Below are 24,593 nucleotides of genomic sequence, written 5' to 3' on the forward strand. Positions count from 1 at the left end.
ATTTCTGCAATGGACCCCTACCATTAACCAAAGGGTCAACCAAAGAGTTGAACTGCATGTGCATGTAACGAGAGCTGTGTAACTCATCTCCTTCTACCTTAAGCCATGAACTTAATAATCATCCCTGCTGTGGACACTTTCTGGAGGTCCAAGATCCCAATGCTCCATGACCGCTGGACTAAGTGTGTAAATGTAGGAGGGGACTATGTTGAAAAATAAATGTGCTAGGTTTTCTAAAATTGGCTCCCTCTACCTTGGGCAACAAACTTATCAATCACCCCTGGTAGTAGATAACAAGTCAGGTGCATTTTAAGCTTGAGGATTTACTACTTTAAAATCTCTGCCTATTTTATCAGAGATATTATAAAAATAATGTTAAGAAAGCACCATTAGCTGGAGTCTAGACCTGTGTTAAATGACTAATAGCCATTAATCAAGTGATGTTTAAAGCAAAGAAGCCCTGACACAATTGGAAAACTTAAAGCAGGATGCCAAATCAGACTAAATGAAATGGCAGTAGTACACACAAAATGCTGGAAAAGCTCAGCAGGCCAGGCAGCATCTATGGAAAAGAACAAACAGCTGATGTTTCAGGATAAGACGCTTCATCAGGACTGGAAAGGAAGTGAAAGTGGGGGGAGGGGAGGGAGAAGTAGAGATGGCAGGTGTTAGGTAAACCAGGAGAGGGGGAGGGGTTGAAGTAAAGAGCTAGGAAGTTCTTTGGTGAAGGAGAGGAAGGGGAAATCAGGAGAGTATAGAAGACCATGGAACAAAGGGAAGGGGAGGAGCACCAGGGGGAGTTGATGGGCAGATAAGAAGATAAGGTGAGAGAGGGAGACAGTAATGAGGAATGATGAAGCAGTGGGGGGGTGGATAACTACTGTAAGGTCAAGAATTTGATGTTCATGCTATCAAGTTGGAGTTCATCTTTGCTTTCCAGTCTGATGAAGGGTCTTGGCCTGAAACGTCAACTGTTTAGTCTTTTGCATTGATGCTGCTTGGCCTGCTGAGTTCCTCCAGCATTTTGTGTGTGCAGCTTTGGATTTCCAGCATCTGCAGAGTTTCTCTTGTTTGTGATGAAATGGTAGATTTGGTACAAGATAAATGTTCTAGGATGCCAGTGGCTTTAATTAATAAATTGAAATTAGCACTGAATGATGTGGGCAGACGAGTGGGCTGACTGCCTTAGCAATATTAATTATTGAATCAGTTCATTGGTGTCAATGTCAAACAAGGATAGATCATTGTGCATAAATTTAGGTTCTTAAATACTTAAATAGAGCATTTTCTATTGCTGGTAAAAGAAAATACTTGCATGCCCAGATTGTGCAATTGCTTTTATTGTTCTGGATGTTCGGAATGGTTATTGGCACATGTTTAGATGAACATTTGTTAAATTTAATTACCTTCCATATGCATATTGGGAGGTACTGCTGGAAGCATATGTCATTTGGAATAAGTTCTACAGTAGAATTTTTCCCAAAAAAAAAATGCATGAGATGGTGATAAATGGTTTCAACTGAGGATTTAGTGAGTACAATTTTTTGAGAATAGCCAGAAGAAGCATTTCAACAGTAGGATGAACACTGAGCTAATGTGTTAAAAGAAACAAAGAGCATGGGGCAATGACAAAAAAGATAAAGGTGACTCAGTGGCACAGCTAACAAAAGAGCACTCCAGCGAGCAGTCATCAATCTGGCCTCTGGCGCTATCTGTGTGGAATTTGCACATTTTCTCTGGTTTTCTTCTCGATCCCGAAAATATGTGGATTATTAAGTTAATTGTCCATAGATTGCCCCTAGTGTGTAGGTGTGTGGTTGTATCTGGGAGTGAAGATTAGGGATGATGAAGGGAACGTGGGGAAGAATAAAGTAGTAGTATTGTAAAAATAGGAACTTGATATCGACACGATGGACTAAAAGGCCAGTTTTTGTGCTCTGTCTTGACTCCAAAATGAAATTTTGGAGGCAAGAAGTTTTTTTAACATCAACTTTGTTCATTCCAACCAAGCTTAAAGTATTTTTGGAGGTGCCCACACTGTCAGATGGTGCTGAATCTGCTTTCACTCATTTGGTATCTGCATCTAGTTTTTTCCTTATCCATCAGACGTGGTGGAACTACTCAATGATTTAATGGAAAGATATAGAGTGGTGCTGGGGAGAATTTCAACGAGGAGTACTGTGATTTTCCACCTAACCTGGAAGAAATTGACCACTATGAAATACTTCTAGTTGGTGATACACATTGGGAACAAATTAATCATGCAAATGTAGATAATATAGTTCAGAGGCATCTGAATAGTTGCTCAGTTTAGAAAATTTATTATCAAATCAGAGGAGTCTGATTGTCTCATCATTACTTTGATTTTCAAAATAAAGTAACTGTACAAGGAAATCCAATATCCAAAGGGATCCAGCTGAGTTCAATATAAAGCTAATATCAACTGCTCCTTCCACAAAAATGGCATCAAATATTATATTTGCAGAATCTGAGACAGTCTGTATTGTCCTAAGGTGATATCTGACCTTGTACAGTACACTCAAATTGTGTTATTTGTTGGCACATTAAAATTTAATTTAATGCAACATTGTGGCAACGCTGTGATGTAAGGCCAAAGCTGTTTTTTCGTGAATTAGGTGGCCTTCCTGTACTTGAGCATGATAATTACATTAGCTTCACTGAACTAGTATACTTATTTCAATTACAACTAATAGAGCTTTTAAAGAACTTCAAATAATAACAATTGACATGTGCATCTAATTCTGGGAAATGTCAGAGAAATTTGCATATATCATAACTTTTTCTGATTGGTGCCGTTTCACATGGGAATCATCAGTAGTATGCTTTAATCCAGATGAAAATGGTTCTGTATTTCATACTGGATGCAAAAACTGAACTGTGCAATCTATTTTCTGCCTATAATAACTGATGAGGCACATTTTTTATGTTTTGTGAATCTTAGGTTTAGAAAGGTTCTTACTTTTAAGCAGTCTTGTTTGGTTGTGCTGAAAACTCTTGTAGAATGGGCTCTTTCGGGTTTCTGTCAGATTTGATGCTGAGCCATGTGGATTATGTGGTCCGATTTAAGCTCAAAATGTTCTCACCAGTTTGCAGCCATTGCTTCTTTCTCTCTGAAGCTGGCAGCTTTATTGCTGTTTTTAAAAGTACTTCAGGTTTCAGAGCTGTACTCCAGCTTCCCAAAACATCCTGATTATTAAATAGCCCTTCATAAAGCCTCATTTTGGTCAAGCTGATGGCTCCTTTGGGCTTTAATTCCATTATTTTAATTTTATTTTTAAAGCAAAAAAAAAGTTCAAGATACTTCACAATTGCTTGCTATAATCAACAGAATAATTACTTGAGAGGTTAACTGCTAAGAAATTTGTCCCTGGTGTTCAGCGTTGAACAATAACAGCAGCTTGTTAGATTCTGTTTCAGAAATTCTGTTCCACTGGTATCAATAGTAAACTTTGAAGATATAATACAACATTGTTGACACTACTTCATTGTGTCTTTAGCGTTACCAATGGCAACTCAAGACCTCAAAATTATTTCCCTGTTTCTACTTGAGTTAACTCCTCGAAATTGGATCTGCTCCGGCACTATAACTCTGGAAAGTGTTATAGGCCCAAGTAAGATTGCACTGGCAAGCCCAGTGAATTAATGCTGCTGGAGCACAACCAGCTGCTAGGAATTGCCTTCCCATTGTGGGTGTGCTGTTGTGTTCTCTTGTTTAATTTGATTCTTTGATGCTTAAAACTAATGGGCTCCTGGACCAGCTGCAGTGATGCCTGGCTTCATGTCTGTGAACTCGCTTTTGTGAACTTTAGCTCTGAATGTGAATTTGCTTACTTTTTATTGTTTGCATGATTTGTTCTTTTCTTTTGCATATTGGCTGTTTGAGCACTGGCTTCCTCTATTCTGAGATGGATACACACATCACCAACCTGTGCTAAAAGAGTGCTTATGGTATGACAGTGGCCAATCACATGGTGAGGTGTCAGTTATCCACTCAGAGAGCTTCATGAGCACTGTAAACATTGTGAATTTTCCACAGACAGGAATAAATAGGCACATTATAGCTTTCTGTATTGAATATTGAATTGAGTAGTTATAGATACTTATCTATTCCACCCTTGCACATCCAGCATCACAGATGTTGCTTCTGTCTCTTTGTGGCAATTTCAGTTTTTCTTCACCCTCTCCTACTTACACTGGCTCTGACTATTACTTGCCAGTCTTTACTAGTCTTTTTTCACCAGTTCCATCAACAGTTTTACTGTTCCTCTTCTCTGCAGCTTGAAATGTTTAACTTCTAACTGTTCCCAATCCATTTCTTCGGCCTGAAAAAATGAATCTCCCAGTACAAATGCTGCATAACTGTTGAATAATACTGGCATTTCCTGTTCTCTATTCAGCTATCAGTTCTGCTTGAGAATTGAGAGGATGACTGAATGGTGTGGATAAAATGCCCTTAAGGAATTCAGTCGTCCAGGACATCATTCTATTAGTGCTTTTTGTGCTTTGAAAAAAATTTAGGAGAGGAACCAGCTCTGTAATTTAAATTAAATTTGAGGGAAAAAAAGCTTTGTTGAAGATGTTATCCAGATCATTGATACCACTGCATCCTTTGTGCTAAATCCAGAGGCAAAACATTGTTTAAGCCCAATGCTGCATCCAGATAATTTTAAGATTAAACTTAGACACATAACTTCATGGAGCTGCATATGTTCATACCTTTATGCGTAAAACATAACAATTGCTCTATATGTTGTTCGTGTTCTAACTTATTGGTTGTCATCATAACTATTGCATTGCATTTTTCATTGTGAAATTTCTCAGTTTCACTTTGGGACATGGGGCTGTAGCTCGTCCCAGTGCTGTTTGTGACTAAACAATTCACAAGTGTATTTATCAGTGAGGATACAGGAGTAACCTTGATGCATTGTAAATAGAAGCTATTGATTGGTGAATATAAAGGGAGACATGAACTCAAAGTCAAAGTAAAATTTGTTATCAGAGTGCGTACATGTCACTGCATACAGCTCTGAGATTCTTTTTCTGTGGGCGTACTTATCAAGTCTATAGAATGGTAACTATAAACATCAAAAGCTGCTAACTGTAAACAAACTGTGCAAATGCAGATATTAATAGCAATAAATAATGAGCATGAAATAACAATATAACAGAGTCCTTATATGAGTGTAGTTATCCCCTTTCGTTCAAGAGCCTGATGGTTGAGGGGTAGTAATGTTCTTGATGGTGGTGCGAGTCCTGAGGCACCTGTGCCTTCTACCAGATGGCAGCAGCGGGGAAAGGACATGGCCTGGGTGGTGAGGGTCCTTGACGATGGATGCTGCTTTTCTATGGCAACGTTTCATGTAGATGTGCTCAATGGCTGGGAGGGTTTTACCCATAATGTACTGGGCTGAATCCACTATCTTTTGTAGGAGTTTCCTTTCAAAGGCATTGGTCTTCATATACAAGGCCATAATGCAGCCACTTGGCACACTTTCCACTACACATCTATAGAAGTTTGCTAAGGTTTTTGATGACATGCCAAATCTCCACAGACTCTTGAGGAAGTAGAGGAGCTGTCATGCTTTCTTTGGAATAATAGACAGGTCCTCTGAGAGGTGACACCCAGGAATTTAAAGATACTGACCCTCTCCACCTCTGATTCTCCGATGATTACTAGCTCATGGACCTCTGTCTTCCCTCTCTTGAAGTTTATGATCAGTTCCTTGGTCTTATTGACATTGAGTGAGAGGTTGTTGGTATTACACCACTCAGCCAAAATTTCAATCTCCCTGATTGCATTGTGTTTCCTGTATATATATTTATGAATAAACTATATTTTCAAAATAATTAGGTAATTGTATATGACAAGAAAAAGGAAAAAATCCAGACTATAGTCATCATTTAGATATAATTTTGCTGTCCAACTTGGAACTGCAGAACAAATGTGAGCAATCGCAAGTATATTAGGAGGTAGAACACTCAGACAGTAAGTTGATCAACGTGGCAACTTTATTTTCTGTTGTTAAGGCTTGGCAAGTTACAATCATAGACTAACCATTCATCAACTGCCTATCAGATTACTGAGGGAAATCAAATTGATGAATGGTGACAGGACAAAGTAGAAATTTCACTGTCAGTCCTTGCTTTATGTAGATTTTGATTTTCTCTAATTGGATGTCCAGCGATCATGGTCTTTGCTATATTTAGTATATAGAAAATAGCAATTAAGCTGATATTTTGTTGTTATTGCCATGAATCTTACTGACTAATTAGTTTGCTTTTTGTTGCAGTAATATGTTTTCAGATGAAGAATGACATAGTTTTGGCAGCAAGTTCAGTTCATAAGGTACAATGCAATATTACTTCTGTGAACACAGGCAATTAGTATTTGCCATTACTCACCATATTTTAGCAGCAGTGGGAGGCATTGCCTCTTAGGAAGGTTATACAAGCAATATATTGCTTTTTGGAGCTGAAAAATGTCAGCACTTAGTTCCTGCATTGCCTTTGGCTGTCTTTATTCATCTTGCAACTTGTGCTTTATAAATAAATCAAGTCCATTTACATGCAGTTAGATTATTTTAGGAAGAGCCATTTCTTTGTACCATTTTTCTTCCCTTCTCTTTAAGCCAGAGGGATGATTTTGCTTGAATCCTCGTTTGTCATAACTTGGAATTTTTAGGTGAGTATTGAAGTTAATGAGCTGGATAAATTTTATTGTAATTCCCTTTTTTTTCTCCAAAGTGAAACCATACTCCCTTGCTACCACGCCTTCCTTTACCCAGTTTGTGGCCTGCCATCTTTTGGTGCATTCAAGCGATGGCACACCTGAGTTTGGTAACCTGCGAGCACAGAAAAATTCAGGTCATTGCAAATGGAGTCCACTCTTCTTGCCGAGCAAGTACAGGAAAATGGCACCAATAGGATGTATTTGTAGCAGCACAGAAATCTCTAGATATATCTCCAATGGCAGGCTTCATTGAGAATCAAATTGGTCCTTATGACTCAAATTCTAACCTCATTTAATGTTCCCAGGTTATTAAAGTGTTTAGTTGGGTGACAGAATAGTGGCCATTTGTCTTTTTAGCAAGGATTAAAACGATGTGATTACATTCCAACCCATGTGTGAAAGAGAGTATTTTGTTTATGGATGAATGACAGTTGACCCAGAGGAACTAATAAAACAAGTTGTTAAATATTAATAAAATTACTTTTTCCTCATATTCTCAATTGTGATTAGACCATAAGACATATGAGCAAAATCAGGCCATCCAGCCCAATGAGTCACCTCCTCAGTTTCTGTATGAGCTGTAGGTTATCAAGCTGCATCTCCAGTTCCATTTGGTGATCATTGACTCAGTGCATAGAAAGCAGTGAATGTGATCATGCATCCTAACAGATATAATCTGACAAATGTAATTTTGCCATTGTAACTGTCATCTATTATCTTACTACAATTTTATGTTTCCTTTGAAAACTGTTCAAAAATCTTTTCAACATTTTGCTGCTGCTAGAACTGGGTTCTTACACAGTCTGCTTCGTCAAGCATTTCTTCCAGCTACCTGACCAAAGGATTTCATGAATAACTTGTGTTAAATGAGCAAATAGTGAGAGACAAGCATTGCAATTTCCATGCACGCAGAACTGTTGTCTTCTTGAATTACAAACTTACCTGAGAAGGTTGATTGACAAAAAAATTATTTTGAATATTTGCCTTAATTTGTAAGTATTCTTCTGTGGATGTATATAGACTGAGATGATCAATTAATACAAGATAGAAAGTGACTCTCTGGAGTGGAAACAAGGGAAGAAAATGTGCTATGGAAAAGCTGGATAGTGAAGCCAGGAGTAAGTGGTACAGTAGTCCCCAAGAGTGAAAGATACTGAATAGGCAATTGATCAGAACAAGTCAGTGCAAGTAGAAATTCCAGTTGAACTTAGTTCATCCTTTTTATCAATGTCAGCAAAAGAACATGACATGGACTTCAGAAAGAGGGGTGGTGTACATGCTTCTATGCACACCAACAGTTCTGCGGTTGAGAGGAATTTGGAAATAAATTTGATATGTCTCCTTTGACACTCACCAATTTTATCGAGGCACTATAGAAATCATCCTATCCGATGCATCCCATTTTGGTATGGCACCTGAGACCACAGGAAACTGTGGTCACAGTTCTGCACATCACAGGAACAACCCAGCTTTGTCACAAGGTGGGGGCAAGGGTGCTGGGAGAGGACGCACTAGCAGGACACAAACACATCTTTCTTAGGTTCAATAAAATAGCGTTTATTACTCGCTACACAGAGGACCGGGAAATCAGGGAGGACAAAGAGGGACACGAACCTCGGACTAGGAGACTAGGGACTTGGATCGCGGCGGACCTTGAACTTGGAAACTGGGAACTTGGATCACCGCGGCCATGACTGGGACCCTGGGGACTGGGACCGCTGCGGACCTTGGACTTGGAGACTGGGAACTTGGATCGCTGCGGCCATGACTAGACACTGCGAACATGGACCGCTGCGGACCTTGGACTTGGACATTGGGAACTTGGATTGTCACGGACCTTGGACTTGGAGACTAGGACCTTGATTCACCACAGCCAGAAACGTGAACACCATGGATCACCGCAGCCAGAAACGTGGACACCATGGATCGCCGCAGCCAGAAGCGTGGACACCATGGATCGCCGCAGCCAGAAACGTGGACACCATGGATCACCACAGCCAGAAACGTGGACACCATGGATCACCACAGCCAGAACGTGGACACCATGGATCTCCGCAGCCAGAATGTGGACACCATGGATCACTGCAGTCAGAAACGTGGACGCTATGGATCGCCGCAGCCAGAAACGTGGACACTATGGATCGCTGTAGCCAGAAACGTGGACACCATGGATCGCCGCAGCCAGAAATGTGGACACCATGGATCGCCACAGTCAGAAACGTGGACACTATGGATCGCTGTAGCCAGAAACGTGGACACCATGGATCGCCGCAGCCAGAACGTGGACACCATGGATCACCGCAGCCAGAACGTGGACACCATGGATCGCCGCAGCCAGAACGTGGACACCATGGATCGCCGCAGCCAGAAGCGTGGACACCATGGATCGCCGCAGCCAGAATGTAGACACCATGGATCACCGCAGTAAGAAACATGGACACTATGGATCGCCGCAGCCAGAAACATAGACACCATGGATCACCGCAGTAAGAAACATGGACACTATGGATCACCACAGCCAGAACGTGAACACCATGGATCACCGCAGCCAGAAACATGGACACTATGGATCACCACAGCCAGAAACGTGGACACCATGGATCACCACAGCCAGAAACATGGACAGTATGGATCGCCACAGCCAGAATGTAGACACTATGGATCACCGCAGCCAGAAACGTGGACACCATGGATCGCCGCAGCCAGAATGTAGACACTATGGATCACCGCAGCCAGAAACGTGGACACTATGGATCACCGCAGCCAGAAACGTGGACACTATGGATCACCGCAGCCAGAAACATGGACACCATGGATCACCACAGCCCGAAACGTGGACACCATGGATCGCTGCAGTCAGAAACGTGGACACCATGGATCGCTGCAGCCAGAAGCGTGGACACCATGGATCGCCACAGCCAGAATGTAGACACCATGGATCGCCGCAGCCAGAAGCGTGGACACCATGGATCGCCGCAGCCAGAAACGTGGACACCATGGATCACCGCAGTAAGAAACATGGACACTATGGATCACCATAGCCAGAAGCGTGGACACCATGGATCACCGCAGCCAGAAACGTGGACACCATGGATCGCCGCAGCCAGAACTTGGACACCATGGATCACCGCAGTAAGAAACGTGGACACCATGGATCACCGCAGCCAGAAACGTGGACACCATGGATCGCCGCAGTCAGAAACGTGGACACTATGGATCGCTGTAGCCAGAACGTGAACACCATGGATCACCGCAGCCAGAAACGTGGACACCATGGATCGCCGCAGTCAGAAACGTGGACACTATGGATCGCCGCAGCCAGAACGTGGACACCATGGATCACCGCAGTAAGAAACGTGGACACCATGGATCGCCACAGTAAGAAACGTGGACACCATGGATCACCGCAGTAAGAAACGTGGACACCATGGATCACCGCAGTAAGAAACGTGGACACCATGGATCACCGCAGTCAGAAACGTGGACACCATGGATCACCGCAGCCAGAACGTGAACACCATGGATCACCGCAGCCAGAAACGTGGGCACCATGGATCACCGCAGCCAGAAACGTGGACACCATGGATCGCCGCAGCCAGAACGTGGACACCATGGATCACCACAGCCAGAAACGTGGACACTATGGATCGCCACAGCCAGAATGTAGACACCATGGATCGCCGCAGCCAGAAGCGTGGACACCATGGATCGCCACAGCCAGAATGTAGACACCATGGATCGCCACAGCCAGAATGTGGACACTATGGATCACCGCAGCCAGAAACGTGGACACCATGGATCACCGCAGCCAGAAACGTGGACACCATGGATCGCGGCAGCCAGAAACGTGGACACTATGGATCGCCGCAGCCAGAACGTGGACACCATGGATCACCGCAGTAATAAACATGGACACTATGGATCACCACAGCCAGAACGTGAACACCATGGATCACCGCAGCCAGAAACATGGACACTATGGATCACCACAGCCAGAAACGTGGACACCATGGATCACCGCAGCCAGAAACATGGACAGTATGGATCGCCACAGCCAGAATGTAGACACTATGGATCACCGCAGCCAGAAACGTGGACACCATGGATCGCCGCAGCCAGAATGTAGACACTATGGATCACCGCAGCCAGAAACGTGGACACTATGGATCACCGCAGCCAGAAACATGGACACCATGGATACCCACAGCCAGAAACGTGGACACCATGGATCGCTGCAGCCAGAAACGTGGACACTATGGATCGCCGCAGTCAGAAACGTGGACACTATGGTTCGCCGCAGTCAGAAACGTGGACACTATGGATCACCGCAGCCAGAAACGTGGACACCATGGATCGCCGCAGCCAGAAACGTGGACACTATGGATCGCCGCAGTCAGAAACATGGACACTATGGATCGCCGCAGCCAGAAACGTGGACACCATGGATCGCCGCAGCCAGAAACATGGACACCATGGATACCCACAGCCAGAAACGTGGACACCATGGATCACCGCAGCCAGAAACGTGGACACCATGGATCGCCGCAGCCAGAAACATGGACACCATGGATCACCGCAGTAAGAAACATGGACACTATGGATCACCACAGCCAGAAACGTGGACACCATTGATCACTGCAGACAGAAACGTGGACACCATGGATCACCACAGCCAGAAACGTGGACACCATGGATCGCCGCAGCCAGAAACGTGGACACCATTGATCACCGCAGACAGAAACGTGGACACCATGGATCACCATAGCCAGAAACGTGGACACCATGGATCACCGCAGCCAGAACGTGAACACCATGGATCACCGCAGCCAGAAACGTGGACACCATGGATCGCCGCAGTCAGAAACGTGGACACTATGGATCGCTGTAGCCAGAACGTGAACACCATGGATCACCGCAGTAAGAAACATGGACACCATGGATCACCGCAGTCAGAAACGTGGACACCATGGATCGCCGCAGCCAGAACGTGGACACCATGGATCACCGCAGTAAGAAACGTGGACACCATGGATCACCGCAGTCAGAAACGTGGACACCATGGATTGCCGCAGCCAGAACGTGGACACCATGGATCACCGCAGTAAGAAACGTGGACACCATGGATCACCGCAGTCAGAAACGTGGACACCATGGATCACCGCAGCCAGAACGTGTACACCATGGATCGCCACAGCCAGAAACGTGGACACCATGGATCGCCGCAGCCAGAACGTGGACACCATGGATCACCGCAGCCAGAAACGTGGACACTATGGATCGCCACAGCCAGAATGTAGACACCATGGATCGCCGCAGCCAGAAGCGTGGACACCATGGATCGCCACAGCCAGAATGTAGACACCATGGATCGCCGCAGCCAGAAACGTGGACACCATGGATCACCGCAGCCAGAAACGTGGACACCATGGATCGCCGCAGCCAGAACGTGGACACTATGGATCACCGCAGCCAGAAACGTGGACACTATGGATCGCCACAGCCAGAATGTAGACACCATGGATCGCCGCAGCCAGAAGCGTGGACACCATGGATCGCCACAGCCAGAATGTAGACACCATGGATCGCCGCAGCCAGAAACGTGGACACCATGGATCGCCGCAGCCAGAAACGTGGACACTATGGATCGCCGCAGTCAGAAACGTGGACACCATGGATCACCGCAGTCAGAAACGTGGACACCATGGATCACCACAGCCAGAAATGTGGACACTCAACCACAGGACATGAACATCGAGCCAGGACTCTGCCTTCAACTCAGGCACCAAGCTGAGACTCTTCTTCAAGAGATAGACTCAGACACTGGGCATGAACATCGAGTCAGGACTCCGCCTTCAACTCACCCCTGGCAGATTGACCTTGCCTGGACTCACTCTGACGAAGAAAGGCGAATTGCCAGCACTCCGATGAGGGCTGGATAACTCTGGCTTTTGGTAGCGATGGCGACTTGCTAAGGCTTCTTAACACTCTTGCCCTGAACGGCTAATGTCAGGGGCTTATAAGCTGCCGGTTCGGGTCGAGAGTAGATTAACTTAATGGCCAAGCTCAAGGGACACGTGAAACGGAATTAGAAGGGAACAAGGAGTCAATGGTCCGGATCATAACGCAACCTAACTAAATTTAAAGAGGAACCGATCTGGACCATGACAAGCTTTGGACTCTGTCTACACTCTTCAGTGTCACAGAAAGCAGCCAGCATAATCAAAGACTCCATGCATATTGACATTCTCTATTCTTTACCTTTCGAACAGGCAGAGGGCATATCAGCCTGAAAACTTGTACCAATAAGCTTAAGGATAGATTCTATCCCACTGTTATAAGTCTAATGAATGGGCCCTTAGTATGATAAAATGGACTCTTGATCCTGTAATCTACATTGTTATACTTTGCATCTTATTGTTCTACCTGCTCTCCATTTTCTCTGGAACTGTAACATTTTATTCTGCATTCTGCTATCTGTTTCCTCTATGCTATCTCAATACACCATTGTAATGATATGATCTGAATGGATGGCAAGCAATACAACGATGTTACCTGAACCTTGGTGGAGGTGACAATAAATTTACCAAGTACCATGCACGCACAGATGCATTGAGAAATCCATTTGCAGCAGCATCAGATATACAACATTCACCAAAAAACCATAAATTTGAAGATGAATAATGCAAAAGTATACAAGAAAGACCATAATTAGAATAAAAAAGCAAAATCCATTGTAGTACAAAGTGGTCATCATGTTGCCGTACTGAGGTAGTGATTAGCATTGTACAGTGGATGGGATACAGGCTCATGTCAGCTTTTTACGACATGTATGAAAACACTGGGAATAACCAGGCAATTTGTCTTGCCTATGTTTTGTTGCTTTTATTCCCATTCTCTTTAATAGCTTTGTTCCTTCTATTAGTATTTGCTTATCCTCCACGTAAGTTGGTTATGTTCAACTGATCGTTAATATTATCTGTCTTTTTAAAAAAATAATAATTGACTGTCTGCTTGTAATGAAATAATTAATTCTGATATTTACAGTAGTGACAAAGCTAAGGTTAAATGCAAACAAACTAGGAAGGTACATAACAGTCTGGACACTTAAAAATAATTCTCTGTAGTACTTTTGACATGAATGATTTATATAATTAATTAGAATTGATGGAACTGAATCAATTCTCTTCCAGTACAATGCTCTTCACAAATTAGATTTTTTGGGATTATATTTCATGGGCGATTGTTTCTGACAACACTCACTCCAGCTCTGAGATTATCGGGTTATTTTTTTATTGTAGTCTATCAATGCATGTGCTATAATTGTCTGTATATTAATTAGCATTGCCACAATTAAAAGAGTTTGTCTTTTGGACTGTTCAATCAACAGAAAGTGTTCCATTTAGTGGGGAAAGATATAGTGCCTCAAGTATTGAGTGTGCCCCCTTCTATTTATCTTCTACATCATGATATTTATTAAGTTTCAGATACCTCAATATCATGAATGGAGTAAATATTATCTTCATTAATACAGCAGCTATCACAGAGCAAATTATTCATTCCCTTTCAGAAGCATAATCAGTCCAAAAATGATGCCACACTGAAGAAAAAGATTAGGAGTGCTTGACTTTGTTTTAAAGTTGCATGTGGAGAAAAGAAGGGTAGATGGAGAAATGAAGCCTTCAAGGGATATATGATTGAACTCCTTCAAATGTTGTAAGTGGAATAATATATCAAAAGGTTATTACGAGAACCAGTAAGGGGAGAAAGCAACATTGCTTCATAAATGCAATGAAAAGAAAAGCATTTTAAAGAGTTTTGACCGCTGATTGATGAGACCCACAAAGATTAATCTGCTCTTGTTAAAAAAAGAAAAGAAAATCAATTTAAGTGTTTAAAAATTAATGGGAATCAATAAAATGGAGATAATAATGTTCTTTCTAAAGAATTACTGAAATAATTTGGAGAAAAAGCAGTGAATCATAAACTGGTTGTGTTTTACTGAACTGTGCTTTATAATGGGTAACATTATCAGTCGAGTTTCACAGATAGGTTCTGCACCCATGAATCGAAAATACTGTGACAATTGATAGGGAATAATGATATGATGCATAATAGAGAAATTCAGCCAAGCTTGTGGCATTCTAGTAAATTATTAGCTTCAAATCAACCTTTACAGTCACTATTCCAATCTTCGCAAGTACAGATGGGAGATTCCACTCTGAATTTTGGATTGATATCCAGAAATTTATTCGCTCATTGGACACATTTGGTCCTAACTCCTCCTTCCTGCAGGTCCCACTATCATCACCTGCACTAAGATCAAATAGATTATGGGGGCCCATTAGAGCTTAGAGATTTTGCTTAAAATAAGGAGATCTTATAAGGAGATCTTATTTGGGATGTTAAATTTTCTCTTTTGTCTGGAGTTGCATTCTGCTATGAATTTAACAAAGAAATAAAGTTTTGTTTGTATCAATTTATAGCCAATTAGCATTTATATTTTTGTCTTGCATAATAGCAAATGAGAGTTTCTCTAATTCTGAACTCACTTTAACGTTTGTATCCTTTGTAATAGTGAAATGAAGGGGCTCATAGCAAATGACAGATAAGTGAAATCTTAAACAAATTGTGCAGTTTTACGTGATATACTGATTTTAGCCCATTGACAGAACAAATAAAATAAATAGAAAGCTGGAGCGCAAATGATAAAATAAATAATATGTGGTGTTAAGATCTCACAGTGAATTCAGGATGTGAAAACTCTGTCTGATAATTACAGTCTTGGCTATAGAGATCTCATTGTATCTGCAACTGAATTTTGAAGAGAGTGTTATCCCAGTTACAAGCCACTAGAACTTGGAATTGGTTTTACAAGAGGGTGAGCTCTTGCTGAGTGACAGGCAATGATGGAGTACCTGGTAGGGCTCTGAAAACCTATGCCAGCCAGCTGGTGCGGTTGTTCAAAGACATTTTCAAGCGCTCATTGCAACAGTTGAAAGTTCCCACCTGCTTCAAAAGGGGAACAATCATGCCAGTGCCCAAGAAGGGCAGGGTGAGCTGCTGCAATGACTACTGTATGGTAGCACTCACTTCTACAATGATAAAATCCTTCATTAGGTTGATCATGGCTAGAATTAACACCTGTCTCCGCAAAGATTTGGTCCCATTGCAAGTTGCCTATTGCCACAATAGATCTCGAATGAATGCAATCTTATTGGCTCTTCATGCGGCCTTGGGCCATAGAAATACCTTTTACCAAGATGCTGTTTATTGACTATAGCTCAGTGTTTAACACAATTATTCCTATGGTTCTGATCAAAAATCTGTAAAACCTGTGCCCCTGTAGCCCTCCCACCTCTACAACTGGATTTTTGACTCCTAACCAGAAGACCACAGTCTGTGTGGATTGGAAGTAACGTCTCCACCTCGTTAACAATCAACACTCGTGCACTTAAGGGATGTATGTTTAGCCAGCTACTCTACTCTCTCTACACCCATGACTGTGTGGCTCAAATGCCATCTATAAATTTGCTGATGGAATAGCTATTATTGGCAGAATTTCAGATGGCAAGAGGCCGTACAGGATCGAGATATATCAGCTGGTTGAATGGTGTTGCAGCAACATCTTTCCACTAAATGTCAATAGGACCAAAGAACTGATTGTGGACTTAAGAAAGGGTAAGACAAGGGAACATACAATGAAGTGGAAAGAGAGAGCAATTTCAAATTTCTGAGTGTCAATATCTCTGAGGATCTATCCTGGACCCAACAAATCAATGCAGCTACACAGAAGACATGACAGCAGCTATGTTTCATTAGGAATTTGAGGAGATTTGGTACATCAGCAAAGACGCTCATTAATTACTGCAGATGTACCATTGTGAGCATTCTAACTGGCTGCCTCACTGCCTGGTATGGGGTGACCTCTACCTGGGATCAAAGTAAGCTCCATCATGAGCACTAGTCTCTGTAGTATCCAGGACATCTTCAAGGAGCAATGCCTCAGAAAGGCAGGATCCATTGTTAAGATCCCCCATCACTCAGGTCATGGCTTGTTCTCATTGGTACAATCAAGAAGGAGATACAAAGTCTGAAGACACACACCCAATGATTCAGGAACAGCTTCTTCCCCTGTGTCATCTGATTTCTGATTGGACACTGAACTAATGAACAACACCTCACTACTTATTTATTTTTATTTTTACACTACTTATTCAGTTTAACTTTCACACTTCTTCTATTATGTTTTGCATTGTACTGCTGCTGCAAAGACAACACATTTCATGATATATGCCAGAGATAATAAATTTGATTCCGATTTTTATCTGTCTCTTTCCAACTGGTTAGCACTTGTTGATGATAATCCATTCAAATGTGTTGTTTCTTTAAACTCATAAAACCTTTGAAAAACAGTAAGTTAAAATAATTATTGTAAATTTTAAGTTAAAACTGAAAATGCTGAGAGCATTCAGCAGGTCAGGCAACATTTATAGAAAGAGAAACAGTTAACATTTCAGTGGACGCCTTTAATAAGTAAAAAAAATACCCTTAATTGTATTTAATAGACTGTGATTATCTGAACATTTTAAAGAAACAGAGAAAAATCAGTATATCATTTCCGTCTAATTTTGGCAAGTTCATTGTCTCACATTCTGAATCCTGCTGTATTACAGTTTTTCACATATTAAAAAATCTTCTGTGATTACATGCACAGATAAAAGTGATTGTATGTATTTATCCTAACTTCTAAAGTTAATCATATTAAGTCCATTGAAATCCATATTTAAACACATCATGGTTGACATGAACTGAAACCTTCTAGCACACCATTGCCATAATGCTCACCAACCTTGTATCTAACAATTATTGCATAATTCAGGCTGACCATTTTCACATCTGTTCTTTTCTCAGGCTGCTGGTGTCCTGAGAAAAGAGGTTAATTAGGTTGGAGAATATGCTAATTTATCTATTCTTTAGAGAAATAATGCTCAGTTATTTTTAACAGAAAATCTTCCAGTGCAGAAGCACTCTCGTTTGCCCTGACTTTCCTTTAGTAATGACACAATTAGCAGTGATTTTTTTTTGTCTTGCCTTCAAGCAATTCTCTTTGTTTGAAGGCAAGGCAAGGCAATTCCTCAAGGTCAAGAACTTTGGTCCTAAGTTTGCAAATAAAGCCATTGTGAAATCTGCAACTATTGCCATAGGTGCATGGTTAATGTAGGAGATGGCTTGCTCTTTCCATGGGATTTGACAGGCTTCCACTCCCAAGAATGAGGTTTTCAGTGCCTTCTGAGAATCGTCATCCCTATTCAAAGCAGTCATGAGTTAGATATTTCCATAAGTTGGTGAGAATTTACATTTTGTCAAAAAAATTGAGAAGATTCTTAAAATATTTTTTCACAATTTGTTTACTGAGGAGACCATCTTCGTTTAATTATTTCACTTGTTTTGCAGGTGGAAGAGGCATTGAATGAAGTCGACTTCCAGCTGAAGCTCGATCTACATTTCACAGACTCTGAACAGCAGTAAGTAATATATTTCATGCTCGCCAAAAGAATTTTTGATGCTAAATCAGCTAACTACACTTTGTGGGTCTCTGTTGGTCATTGAATGACTTTAGAACAGCTTTACCAAGAGTTCAGAATCAATAATTTCCCTCTGTTCCTGCTAGATTTGTGAACAACATCTTTAAGCTTCAGAACAGGTCATAATCAGAAGTTTAAGGAGCATTAAAAAAAACAGTCCTTACCTTGGCTTCTGTTGGATCCTCAGGTTTTGATTTTGCTTCGATCACATTCATTATTATTGATGTTCTCACCCCTAATAAACCATCACAGTTTCTCCTTGACAATGTCCTTATGCTGCTTCAGTCCATTCTCAACTTCAACTGCAAATCCCTCCCAAGCTCTGATCTTCTTAACATCCATCATCAGTTTGCAGCATCAATCTACAGTACTTCTCCAGTTTCTAACCATTCACTACCAAACTCCCTGCCAATTCTCCTCCTGGCACCCTTAAGATTCTTCCCCCACTGCAGCTTACCCTGAAATCTTATCTTCTAGTCTCAGAATCAGAATTAAAATCAGGATTATTATCATTGACATATGTTGTGGAATTTATTATTTTGCAGCAGCAATACAGCAAAACATATAAAATAGTATCAATTATAATAAGATGTGTATATATATTTTTTAACTGAATAGTGCAAAAAGAGAACAAAAAGAGTTTTGTAGCATGCATGAGCTTATTGTCCATTCAGAAATCTGATGGCAGAGGGGAAGAAGCTATTCCTAAAATGTTGCGAATGTGTCTTCAGCCTCCTGTGCCTCCTTTCTGATGGTAGTATTGAGAACAGAGCATTGTGTGGTGGGGGTCCTCAATGATGGATTCCACCTTTTGAGACATTGTATTTTGAACTTGTCCTCAGTGGTGGGGAGGCTAATGTTCATGACATAACTGGCTGAACTTACAACTCTTGGCAGCTTTTATTCTGATCCAGTGCGGTGGCTCCTCCATACCAAACGGTGAGGCAGCCAATTGGACTGCTTTCCATGAGACATCTGTATAAATTTGCTGGAGTCTCTGCTAAAATGGTAACATAGCAATTAGTGGGACGCTATCACAACCTGGGGCATTGGGGTTTGGAGTTCAATTCCAACATCATCTTTAAACATTCTGTACATCCTCACCGTGGAATGCATGGCCTTTCACTGTGTCCTCCAGTTTCCTCCCACAGTCCAAAGACGTACCGGATCGTAGGTAAATTGGTCATTGTAAGTTGCCCCACCATTAAGCTAGGGTTAAATTGGGGCTTGCTGGGTTGTCTGGCCTGAAGGGTGGGAGGGCTTATTCCGCACTGTAACGAAAAACTAACTCTCCCCAAACTCCTAATGAACTATAGTTGCTGGCATGCCTTCATTGTAATGCACCAATATGTTAGGCTCCGGATAGATCTTCAGAAGTATTGACTCCCACGAACTTGAAACTGTTCACTGTTTCCTCAATGAGGAGTGGTATGTGTGTCTTCGACTTCCTGAATTCCACAATCAATTCCCTGGTCTCACTGACGTTGAGTGCAAGATTGTTGTAACTCCACTTAAATAGCCAATCTGCCTCACTCCTGTACGCCTGCTCATCACTATCTGAGATTCTGCCGACAATAGTTGCGTCATCGGCAAATTTACAGATGGTGCTTGTGCTGTGTCTAGCCACACAGTCATGGGTGTAGAGAGAGCAGAGCAGAAGGCTAAACACATATCCTTGTTGTGCACCGGTATTGATTGTCAGTGAGGAGATGTTACTTCCAATCTGCATTGTCTGTGGTCTTCCGATGAGGAAGTCTAGGATCTGGTTGCAGAGGGAGGTACAGAGGCCCAAGTTTTGAAGCTTATTGATTAGAACTAAGGGGATTATAGCTGTGAACTCAGAGCTGCAATCAATAAACAGCCTGAATTAGGTATTGCTGTTATCCAGATAATCCAAGGCTGAGTGGACAGCCAGTGTGATTGCATCCATTATAGACCTATTGTGGCAATAGGCAAATTGCAGTGGGTCCAGGTCCTTGCCTAGGCAGGAGTGAATTCTAACTATGATCAACTTCTCAAAGCATTTCATCACAGTCATTGTCTTTGAGGTAGCTCACCCTGCTCTTGGGCACCGATTTGATTGATGCCATTTTGGAATAGGTGGGAACCTCCAACTGTAGCAATGAGAGATTAAAGATGACCCTGAACTCCCACTAGTTTGTCTTTTCTACAGTTAGTTCCAACACAAAGGCATCCATGTACTCTCCACTAATCTTCTTCCCATATTGAAGAATACTGAGCCAACTTACTTTACTCATTGAAGAAATAATCTCCCTGAAGGACAAAGAATGTACTATATATGACATGGTTGCCTTCATTGGTTAGGGCATTGAGTATAAGAGTCAGAAAATGATTTTACATCTGTTTAACCTTTGATCGGGCCACATTTGGAGTGCTGGTTGCCGCACTTAGGAAGGATGTCGAGGTTTTTGAAGTGTGCCGAGGAGGTTCATTGGGATGCTGCCAGAATCATGGAGTACTAACTATTCGGAGAGATTGGACAAACCTGCATTGTTCTATCTGGAGCATCAAATGCTGGGGGGAAGCCTGACAGAAGTTCATAGAGCTATGAGAGGCATGCATAGGCTGTATTTTCCAAGCATAAAAATATCAGATTCTGGAGGGCACAAGTTCAAGTTGAGAGGGAGAAGGTTAAATTGAATGTGTAGACTAGTTTTTTTACACAGGTGGAATGCATTGACAGGGGTAGTGGTGGAAGCAGATGTAATATTAATGCTTGAGAAGCTTTTAGACCAGCGCATGACCATGTAAGCTGTAGAGGGATATACATAATGTGTAGTTGGATAGGTTTGGTTTAATTTGGCACCATGGTCAGCACTGGTATTGTGGGCCAATGGGTCTGTTCCTATGCTGAACAGTTTTACCAAATTTATTGAACAAAATGTTTAGCTATAAATATATAGTGGTATTTTTCATAAAGAATACAATAATATTTCTCATGGAATAGGGTGATGTTTTCCTGGGGAATAATAACTTAGTTATGTAAAATTCTCTTTTGGAGGTAATTATGTAGCAGCACAAAATTACTTGTTAATGAAGAATTGCTGAACAGTTAACAGCGAAATAAAGGGGAACACTGGACTGACTTTACTATAATGAGGTTTCATTATTGAGAGCTGCAGTGTGTATTTTAAGATATTACTGTATAGCCATCTCAAGTTTGTCATGTCTAATTGTGTAGAAAATAAGGCAACCTTGCTCTCTGAAGACTGTGTCACTGATCACATGAGTACTTGCAGCACATGTTCTGAAATACCTATTAAGCAATCTTGCTGTATGGTTTCACAGCTGAATCAATTTATGGCAATTCAAGCCAATTGTCAAAAAATATCTGTTTGATCATTTCTCAAAACCGGGCAGTTAGATGCAGTAAAGAAGAAAGATTATATCAAAATAAATGAATACACTGCAGAAGGCTCAAGAATTATCTGTGTGTGAACTTTCCATTGTTATCTGGATATTCCCAGTTTCAATATTTAATTTCAACCTTGTGGTACTAATCTCATGTATCTTGATAGTTGAACGTTTTTATTATGTTCTCACTTTGATTTGCATTCTTAAACAATATGTAGCATTGCAAAACTGGCCATAAAAAGTAATGAAACAACATGCCAATATATACCTCAAATTGATGTATCTAATGCTATCAGGTTGTGGAGCGTGCCTGTCCTCTTCTTCACATATTTAAGGTTCAAAGGTTCAAAAGTCAAGTTTAATGTCAGAGAAATGTATACAGTATATATCCTGAAATGCTTTAACCACTCTACCCAATTAACTCTCCTACTACAGAATCTAACCATATTTAACTCAGCTTATATTGAACAAAACACAAGAGATTCTGCAGATGCTAGAAATCCAAAGCAACACACACAAAATGCTGCAGGAATTCAGCAGGTCAGGCAGTATCTATAGAAATGAATAAACAGTTGATGTTTCGGCCAAGATCCTTCAGGGAAGAAAGGGGAAGAATCCAGAATCTAATAAAGAGATTTGCACAACAGTCTGAAACTAGTCCCTTGCTTTTGTTTGTGATTTGATTTTATGTAAAACCATGACATCTAATCAAAAGAGTTGCAATGTATATAGAGATGGTTAGACCAGACTGGGCTCTAATGTTCCTCTCACATAGGTGACAGAGGTATAGGGGTGCTGTAGCAACACTGGTTCTTGATTTCCATGATCCTCTTTTCTTCTATACTTTCTCCACTCTGGCTTCCTCATATAAGCAAGCACAGCTTTTAAAGCAGCCATACCTATCAGGACAATCCAGTGCTAATTATTACTTACACCCTTCATATACATGAGGAGTAAAAACCTTTACATTACATCTCTGTCTAAATGTGCAATGTGCAATTTATAGTAATTTGTAATAAATAGTATGTACAACAGGACAGTCAATATAACATAAAAATACAATTGTATCAGCATGAATTAATCAGTCTGATGGCCTGGTGGAAGAAGCTGTCCCGGAGCCTGTTGGTCCTGGCTTTTATGCTGCAGTACCATTTCCCGGATGGTAGCAGCTGGAACAGTTTGTGGTTGGGGTGACTTGGGTCACCAATGATCCTTCAGGCCCTTTTTTACACACCTGTCTTTGTAAATGTAGATGTGGTACACTGGACTGTCTACACCACTCTGCAGAATCCTGCGATTGAGGGAAGTACAGTTCCCATGCCAGGCAGTGATGCAGTCAATCAGGAAAATCTCAATTGTGCCCCTATAGGAAATTCTTTGTATTTGGGGGCCCATACTAAACTTCTTCAATTGTATGAGGTGAAAGAGGCACTGTTGTGCTTTTTCACCACATCACCAGTATGTTTAGATCACGTGAGATCCTCGGTGATGTGTATGCTGAGGAACTTAAGGATGTTCACCCTCTCAAGCCCAGATCCATTGATGTCAATAGGGGTTAGCCAGTCTCCATTCCTCCTGTAGTCCACAACCAGCTTCTTTGTTTTTGCGACATTGAGGGAAAGATTGTTTTCTTGACACCACTGTGTCAGGGTGACTCAAGGTATATGTCAATGTCAATGTCCCTCAAGGAGGTTCTACAGTAATCTATGAATCCATCGCATGATTGGTTCTGCATGGAATTCCTGTGTTAGCATTCTTTCAGACAATCTTCTGACACATCCCGCCCACCTGGTCTTCTAGCAATGCTGGGGGGTGGGGGGTTTGTCTGGTATAGAATCTGTGTTTCTGAAATCTTGTCTCCTAAGGTGATGTGCTCTATGCAGACAGGTTCATATGGAAGTGGCTGAGCTGTTTGGAATATCAACTGTATACTGTCCATATCTTGCAAGGATAGAGCAAAAGTCATGGCAAAAGCTGGATACACCCTCAGCTTGATCTGTGGACTGATTCCTTTTCATTCCTACACTTAGTTACAGATGATGTACTTGAGCATATCCAGTCAGGGAGAATGAACAGTGTGTTACTGCAAAAGTCCTTGTTAGGTTTTCAATTCCCTCATCTATCACTTTAGTTATTTGTAGGTCCCCACTGCTGCCTAGGCTCGGATAACAATAGCTAAACTATATGACCTGTTATTAATCAGCTAAGCTATCAAGACGGTCTTCATATTGACCTTTGCCCAAGCATTTAATAAGCAAGAAGTACCCACATCAGACAGCTGCACAGCTGACTTAGGATACAATAATGTTTAAACTATTAGGTAGACATCTGAATAGACACAATCTATGAACTGAAATCAGCACAGGGCCAATAAAACAAAAGGAGGTGTAAGCGAGGGTGTCATTGCTGGAGTGGCCATTGTGTAAATGCGCCAGTGTTAGAGTGGGCCAGCTTTGACTCAGCAGACTTGGATGAGAACAGGCTTGGGCAAGCAGAGGCAGAGGTTCCAAATAAGAAAGAAAGGTTCTCATAAGTTTTCTTTCCCCGTTCTTAGCTAGTGCACTGAGAATGGATCCGGAGGTAGTAGTATGTTATTTGTGTGAGATTTGGGAGATCTCCAGTCTCCCTGACAACTACACATGCATCAAGTTACAGCTCCTAGAGACCACGTTAAGAAACTGGAGCTGCAACTTGGCAACCTTTGACTCATATGGGGGAATGAGGAGATGATAGATAGGAGCTACCGGGAGATAGTCAGCCCTAAATTGCAGGAGGTGGGTCCCTGAGTAACAGTCAGGAGAGGGAGAGGTAGGGGCATAGGCAGAGTACCCCTTTGGCCATTCCCCTCGATAATAAGATTACCACTTTGGAAACTGTTGAAG

The 24,593-nt window shown here is 41.8% G+C and overlaps 1 protein-coding gene across 1 annotated transcript in view; it reads left to right on the forward strand.

The window, feature by feature from the left end:
• fam135b (family with sequence similarity 135 member B) overlaps window positions 1-24,593 on the forward strand; it is a 361,633-nt gene that overhangs the window by 205,990 nt on the left and 131,050 nt on the right. Inside the window, exon 5 of the mRNA XM_073048301.1 lies at window positions 18,206-18,276. Within this exon, the coding sequence (XP_072904402.1) occupies window positions 18,206-18,276 (71 nt within the window). The remainder of the gene's footprint in view (window positions 1-18,205; window positions 18,277-24,593) is intronic.

This window comes from Hemitrygon akajei, chromosome 1 (assembly GCF_048418815.1).
Source record: "Hemitrygon akajei chromosome 1, sHemAka1.3, whole genome shotgun sequence".
Lineage (NCBI taxonomy): Eukaryota > Metazoa > Chordata > Chondrichthyes > Myliobatiformes > Dasyatidae > Hemitrygon > Hemitrygon akajei.